Source organism: Hevea brasiliensis, chromosome 17 (genome assembly GCF_030052815.1).
Source record: "Hevea brasiliensis isolate MT/VB/25A 57/8 chromosome 17, ASM3005281v1, whole genome shotgun sequence".
In the NCBI taxonomy this organism is placed as follows: Eukaryota; Viridiplantae; Streptophyta; class Magnoliopsida; order Malpighiales; family Euphorbiaceae; genus Hevea; species Hevea brasiliensis.
The window spans coordinates 41,397,148-41,405,138 of record NC_079509.1 but is presented as its reverse complement, the minus strand read 5'-3'; the positions used below and the strand labels follow the sequence as shown (position 1 = coordinate 41,405,138).

Below are 7,991 nucleotides of genomic sequence, written 5' to 3'. Positions count from 1 at the left end.
TGATGGAGACAACGGATAAGTTTCAACGACTATCCCTGAACTTATATAGTTGTAATACTATAGTCTTTTAACTTTAAAATGTAACATAAAACCCCATAAACTTTCAAATTTTACACAGTAAAATCCTTCTGATTTTCAATTATTGATTTTTCAGTTAGAAACTGATGTGAATAGCTCCCACATGACACTTAGTCAATATTTCTCTCTCATCTCTTATGCAAAGTGTAAAATTATTCTTTTTACGCATGAAAAATTGTTCTATCTATGAAGAGAAAAATGATTCAATTTACACATGGCTTGAGAGAGAAAAGAGAAATATTGACTAAACTCTATGCTGGAACTATCCAGGTCAGCGTCTAACTGAAAAACTGATAATTGAATGTTAGAGGGATTTTACTGTGTAAAATTTGAAAGTTGATGGAGTTTTAGATTATATTGTTAAGTTGAGAGACTGTAATATTACAATTAGATAAGTTTAGGGACAGTTATTAAAATTTATTCTAGAGACAACTTTCAAAATGAGTGTGGCAACATAAATAAAGTTGATTTTTTGTTACAAAAAGTAGTGATTTGAGTATTTTTATTATTTATTTTATTTTTTATGATCAGATATTACGTTTTATGTATAATTTCACTCCATTTGATTATTATGATAAAATTGATTGTTAATTTTGTTTCTGGATTCCCATTTGTAAAATAGTTGAATCTCTTATTGTTTTTATTTGCAACGTCTTAGTCAAGAAGAATTATTTCCTTTTTCTTTTATAATTGATATGTTGATTTCCATCTAGATTCTTATTTTGCTTCTTAATTATTTAGGATAAATACTGAGATGGGGAAATTCTAAAGAATATGAACTGTGTAATTTTGATCCTTTGATTACTCTAAAAAAATTCAAAACTTATTTCATATTCAACGAATCAAATCGAATTAAATTAATAATTTTAAATTTTTGATATTTTAAATTAAGGATTCATTTGACAAGTTTATTTAAGCTGTTGTGCAGAAAAGTATTACTTTAAATATATTAATTAAAAATTAATTTGAAGTTAAATTTGATATATATGTTTAATATGCTTTTCTTAAAAAATAGGTTAAAATCATAGTCCAAACAGACTTTAATTTTAGTGATACTGGATTAGATTATAGTTGTTTGTTTACTTTTTCTTGATTAATTAATTTACTAATAAAAATATGGCCATTATAAAAAAATAATAATAATAACAGTAGACATAACTCAATGGTGACAGCATACATGTTGAATCTAAGAGACTTAGTGACACGAGAGTTTATCCGATACTTATATAAGTAGCTCAAACCTTTATAGTCAAGGAAGTTCTCTCTATTTAATTCTATATTATATCCAGTTGTAATTATTGACTTAAGCATCAGAAAAATTGTCCAAAACAACTCACCCAGTATTCTCTCTTATACCCAAGAAAAATTGACAAACAACATGAATTTCCTCCTCCTTCTACATATGTTATAAAAATAAAAATTACACGTTAGTTGTTAACCAATTTAGAATAGGGGGTTAAAAAAAAAACTGTACAAATATAGTGATTGTAATATTATTTGAAATAAGGTTTAATTTGCTCCCTATACTTATTGGGGAAGTTTAATTTAGTCAATTTTTAATTTTTATCCAATTTAACCCATATATTTTGATTTATGTTCAAATTAGCCCAATTAACAAAAATATTATTTTTTAATATTAAAATATAATATAAAAATAATTTATTTAATATTTTAATTATTCAAATTATACAATATAAAAATAATATTTTAATATCATTTTTAAAATATTTAATTATTTTGTTTAAATAATATTAAAAAATGACTTTTGTTAATATTAAAATATTATTTTTATATTGTATAATTAATTAATTAATTTGTTTATATATCAACTAATTTATTTAAATAAATTATTTAATATTTAATTATTTTTAATATTAAAATATTATTTTTTATATTGTATAATTAATTAAATAAAAATATTATTTTTATTATTCAATATTATTAATTGGAATAGTAATAATTTTTAATTTTAATTAATTATATGAAAAAATAAAAATATTTTTTTTATATTTTCAGTTTAATTAATAATATTGAATAATAAAAATAATATTTTTATTTTTATTAATTAATTATACATTATAAAAATAATATTTTAATATTTAAAAAAATAATTAAATAATTGCACATTTTTGTTAATTGGGCTAATTTGAGCATAAATCAAAACTTATGGGTTAAATTAGACCAAAAGTTAAAAATGGACTAAATTGAACCTCCCCAACAAGTACATGGGGCGAATTGAACCTTATTCCAACATTAGTTTTCAAAATGTGAAATATATAGTCTATGCATATGTCTCATACTTTAATATGGGAAATAAGATAGGATAGGTACAATTACGCCAATCAGTAACAAATTAATTAAAAGCAATCTTCAATAATTGCTTCTTCTCCCATGGAATCTGGAGATTGAATTGGATGATCAAGAAGGAAAGGATATATTGTATGCACAAGCAATTTCACTCACGCCCATTCAACAAGAAGAAAATACAACATTTACTCTAAACAAAAGCAAAATATACCAATACAATTACCATCTTTTTCTTTCTTCTACTTCTGTTTTTTTTTTTTCATCCAAATTAAGTTGCTTCTTAATCGTATCCCAAAGAAGTCGCCCCTTCCAATTAACAATCAAAAGAAGACAACATAAATTATCAACCCAAGTGTTGCTGAGAAGAGGGCAGAGGATTTCATGTGCAAAGAAGTAGCTCCATTTTTGGATTTAGATCGAGGACGAAGAACATCTGCACCACCATAAACTCCTTTTGCTAACTTTTGGAAGCTTTTTGCATCAACTTCATGCAAACCCTTTCTCTCTAGTGTTCTTGAATAGTCTTTGCTTCTCAATCTGGCAATTGATTCATATACTTCTGCAAGCACAAGACTATGTTGAATTTTGTCTCACAAGTATACATGTCATCAAATAGTTATAAATAATGTCACACATTTACTACTCAACTTTTTTTTTTTTTTTCCAACTGTAACTCAAACTCAAAACCTTATAGTACTAGAGATGAGTCTAATAACACTGACCTAAAACTAATTGGTAAGTAACTCGTTTTCTTTATTATAAAGGAAAAAGATAGATAAAAACTTACCCTTGAGCTGTTTTGCCCTAGTCATGGGTAGGTGCTGCTGTGGGGTGATAGAAATTTCACAAGCACAATATGAAAGGGCCTTAAAACAAATGATGAAGAATAACCATGCGATAATTTCTCCCTTCATGTTAAAAATTACCTTTGAATACTTCAATTTGTAGGGAGAAGGGTTAGAGAGGTGTGATTGGCACTTGGTAATGGTAATAATCAGGTTTTGTAGTGGTTTTATAAGATTTCTTCTGGCTGTTGAGGCAACAAAAAGTAAAGAGAGTTTTCAGTTTAGTGGCTCAAATTGCACAAAGTTAAGTGAATATGTTCTTTTTCAATGAGAACCATGCATTGACGATGTTAAAGCCAATCTCTGTTTTCACTTTTTACTTTGTTTATTCAATTCATTCTTTTGAGACAGCATGAGATTTTGATCGGTTAATTAATTGATTATGGTGTGGAAAGGTGAGAGTATGTTGCTTATCAAGCATAATTTGATTCTGCTGAGAAACACTTTAAAATTATAAATTTTTTAGTGAGAATGCATTAGACTAATACGAGAAAATGAATTTTCAATGACTAAAAGAATAATCTAATCTTAATAAATGACAGCCATTGATGAATTGGAAGGTTTTTATCACTCCTATGGATCTACTTGACTACTTGGCAATTGGCATTATCAACTGCTATATTAAAAGCACATATCATTTTAATAAAAAATATTTAATAAATAATTTTTATTTAATTTTTATATAATAATTTTAAGATTATTTTTTATATTGAATTTAAGAAAAAAAGATGCATGTGTCCCATCCTTTTACTAAATGCATGTAAATAGGAAGAAAAATAAAAAATAAAAAATAAAAAATAAAAAAGGGTGATTTCCTTTGAAAGCATCTACAACATTCACAACGGACAGTTGGTTTTTCTCCAATTCATTCAGCTTGTGTATCTATAGAACTTTCAAGATTAAATACTTAAATAATTTAAATTTTATCTATTTGCTAAGCTGGACTAGGAGACTTCTACTGGTGTCTTGTTTATGAGCTTACCTAAATTATGTTTGCTAAAAATAAGTAGAGTTTATGTACGAAAATATACAGTAATTTGAACCTTATTTCTTTAAGGGTAAGTAAAATATAATTAAAATTTTATTCCTAAATATTGCATTTATTTAGGAATTGTAAACAACAGATGCAAACAACAGATGTAAGGAATTGTAATTTATTTCTTGTATTGGTTTTCAGGATCTGTTTATTCTCTTGGCGAAGGAGAGTCGAGCGTGACATTTAATTGGGCGATTTTCCTTTGAAAGCATCCATCTACTTTATATTTGATTGTCATACGCTCAAAAGGAAGATCTAACCGAAATTGTGGAATATGATACTTGCAACCTCCTTTTTCTCCTTCCACGCAAGCTCTTCAATTGGATGCTCCTTTATATATATATATATATATATATATATATAATGCTGTTGTAGAGCTAGCATTATATATAATTTAATTAGATGGATATTTATATTATTATATATATTAGTTTTTGTAATTTTATTTTCTTTAATATTAAAAGTAGGGTGCTCACGAATTATAAAAATCAATATTTTAAAAACTAAAAATCATAATTAAAAAAAAAATCAGTATTGTAAAAATTGAACCACATATGTACTAACTTATTTTATTGTTTTAATACAATTCTAATTTTTTTTATTGACAATTAAACTGAAAATTGTATCAGATTATGTCAAATAAAAAAAAAACTAAACTATATATTTATTTTTATTTTTTTAAATATTTTATATAATTTTAATATAATTATATTGTATCATATTTTATTTATTAATTTGATATACGTGTAATGCATGGGCTTTAAGTTGCATGTGCTTCCAAAACTAGTAATATATTAAAGAAAGAAGGAAGAAAATAATGAGGTGAACTAAAAAATTATAGTAATTTATTATTATGATATTGAAAGATCAAATTTTATTGACTATTGAACTAAAAAATGATTATGTAAAAAAAGTCAATCAAATTTTATTGCACGTAAACCAACTTTAATTTTGAATAAAATCCAATTATAGTAATTTATAATTACAATGAATGATTAAATTTAATTAGATATTAAAATCAATATATATATATATATATATATATATATATATATACTTTGCATGACATTAAATATTAATTATATAAATACATAACTATTAAATTAATAATTTACTAATTATATATTTATTTCCAAATTCAAAAAAAAAAAAAATTCTAATTCAAATAATTCTCTCTTCTTTAAAAGTTTTGAAATTAGGCAAAATTAATGTGTTGGCTTTCACATAGATAAATTATAAGGATGAGAATTGTAAAAAATTTTTAAATTAAATTTTAAGAATATAAAAATATTAATCTACTAAATTTTGGTTTTAGTAAAGATATTCTAAAAAAAAAATTTATTTTTAAATTATTATTTTAATTTTATTTTTGTTTAAGGAAAAAAGGAGAGAGATTTTTCAAAACAGTGTAAACCTTGTAACCCCCTTTCCCCTCCTGTTTCTCAGGTAGCCCACCCCTCCAGAATCAGTAAGCTTCCTTGCAACTAAACGACGCTGATGTTGCTTCTGCTGATGTTGGATTGAAGCAATTAAAGACCTCAAATGAATTGCTTCGGTTGATGTTATTTTTATTGTGTTTGGTTTCCATTATTTTTGGGTAGGTTTGCTTTTGTTGTCTTCCTCTGTTGCAATTGAGCATTTAGTTTTCTCATGGTTCAGTGTCATTCTCCTATATCTTTGTTTGTGTTTTGGCAATTTTTTCTGTTGTTTTTGTCGTCCTTTGTTTTTTGGCTTCCTATCACCTGGTGCAGATGTAAGTTTTATTGGGTTTGACCTCCTTTTGTTCAGTGTTCTATTTGGCTATTCTATTTGGCCTATCTTGCATTCGTTGTTTTGTCTGGGTGAGGTTGACCTCCTGCTTGTCTTCCTTTTTTTCCTAAAAAAGTCAAGTCACAGTTCAATTCAAATCTCTCAACCTGCAACTGAGCACGCATTAACATCTTGGTGGTTTTATTGGACTTTTTATTTATGGAATTATTTATTTTTAGGCTTTGGGTTTGATTGTTGATGCAATTTGTTGGGGTTTTATCCTTTTTATTTTCGCTATCTCGTCTGCGCCTATCCTCCACTGGGCTCTTTTTTCTTTGTTGTGATTTTCTTCATAATTTCTATTATGTTGGTGTTGTATGGGTAGAGATGGAGTTTGGTTTTAATGTGGATTTTTGAGCTATAGTGAGTTTTTGGTGAATGGTCTTTCTTCTTGAGTCTTGTTGTTGTTGTGTTTGGCTTTCTTCTGGAGTTTAAATATGAGCATTCAAGGTTTGTTGATAGGCTTCAATGAGTCTCTCAATCTGACAGTGCTTTTATGATGAGCTGGAATCCTGGGATGATTTGTCAAGCTTGATAGCTCTTTTTTGAATCTAAAAGCATAAGCTGTTTGGGTCTATGATAGTGGCATGGTGGGCTCTCTTTGGGTTGAAGACGGCATTTGTCTAGTTAGATCTTTGTGGAATACATAGTAAAGTTGTGTCAGTTGCCTTCCATGTAAATTGCTATGCTTTGTTCTTTCTCATTTGGTGAGTTGGATGTGGATCTTTAGGTTGGATTCTCTTTGATTTTGCCTTCTAATATGTAAGAGGGAGTTCTTTCTCCTCCTCTTTTCCATTATTATTAATAAAATTTCTTGCCTATCAAAAATAACTAAACGACGCTGATAACTCCCCCATGGTGACCAACAAAGGCTAAGGTTTAAGGTACTGTGCGCGCGTATGTGTGTGTACATATATATACTCCTTAACTAAGATTTTCTTTGGAAATATTTCAAAATATTTCTATTCACTACTTAATTATATTTGAAATATTTGAAAATTTTGAATAACAAATATGTTAATCCATTAATTTTATTTATTTAGCTATAATTAAATTTTTAAAAATTTTAAACTCTATTGAATATAAATTCATAAAACTTCTTTACCTTGCACAACCTTCTCACAAACAAAGCCCAAGCGATGAATAATGAAAATAACTTCTCTTTCTCTTTCTATCTCTCTCCCCTGTGGTTCTTCTATGTCCTAGACACAACCATAGTAATTAGTCGATCTCAATCTTCCTCTCTCTCTCTCTCTCTCTCTCTCTCTCTCTCTCTCTCTCTCTCTCTCTCTCTCTCTCTCTCTCTCATTTTCCTTCTCCCTCTTGATCTTTGTTGTTGTCACTCTTCCTCTCAATCTCTGTCTGATTCGGGCAAAGTTCATATTGTCAAAATTTCAGTAATTTTGGCCTCTATTTAGGGAAGTAATTCATATGTCATTAGGATAATTATTTTTTATCAGGATTTAATTCATTTTGTAAGCAAATATTGCTTAACTAAATTCGATACATAAATATATTTTATATTTTCATTATACATATATGTGTGTTTTTGAGAAAAATTATATTGTATATGGTTTCAATCATAAAGGTATTTCATAGCTCTAAAAATATTAATTAAAAAAATTAATTAGTATGAAAACACTGTCAGCAAAAAAAAATGTTGTGAAACTTTTGTGATTAACTATGCATTTGCATCGCTATTTGTGGACGCTACTTAAATAATGTTTGTCCATTTTGAAACATTTTTACAATAAGTGTCACCAAATTCGGAACATTATACATTCATAGTTTAGCTAATTGGGGAGTAATTATAATTATGAGTCGTTCATTTTGGGACGCTTATAGAACAAGTGTCGCCATATTTGGGACACTAGACATGTATAGTGTAGCCAACTGAGGACGCAACCATTAATATG

At 27.0% G+C, this 7,991-nt stretch overlaps 1 protein-coding gene across 1 annotated transcript; it reads right to left on the bottom strand.

The window, feature by feature from the left end:
* Positions 1-2,493: 2,493 nt before the first annotated feature.
* On the bottom strand, positions 2,494-3,417 carry LOC131175402 (uncharacterized). Its single transcript, XM_058139598.1, has 2 exons — positions 3,173-3,417; positions 2,494-2,944 (listed from the first exon to the last, which is right to left on the bottom strand). The coding sequence occupies exons 1-2, from the start codon at positions 3,297-3,299 to the stop codon at positions 2,706-2,708; spliced, it is 366 nt and encodes a 121-aa protein (XP_057995581.1). The 5' UTR covers positions 3,300-3,417; the 3' UTR covers positions 2,494-2,705.
* Between the last annotated feature and the right edge of the window lie 4,574 nt (positions 3,418-7,991).

Bases quoted from the DNA above. Each gene is read 5' to 3' on its own strand.
- LOC131175402 (XM_058139598.1), bottom strand. From the start codon at position 3,299: ATGAAGGGAGAAATTATCGCATGGTTATTCTTCATCATTTGTTTTAAG. The intron at 2,945-3,172 runs GTAAGTTTTTAT...TTGTGCTTGCAG, and splicing joins TAGGGCAAAACAGCTCAAGG to AAGTATATGAATCAATTGCC.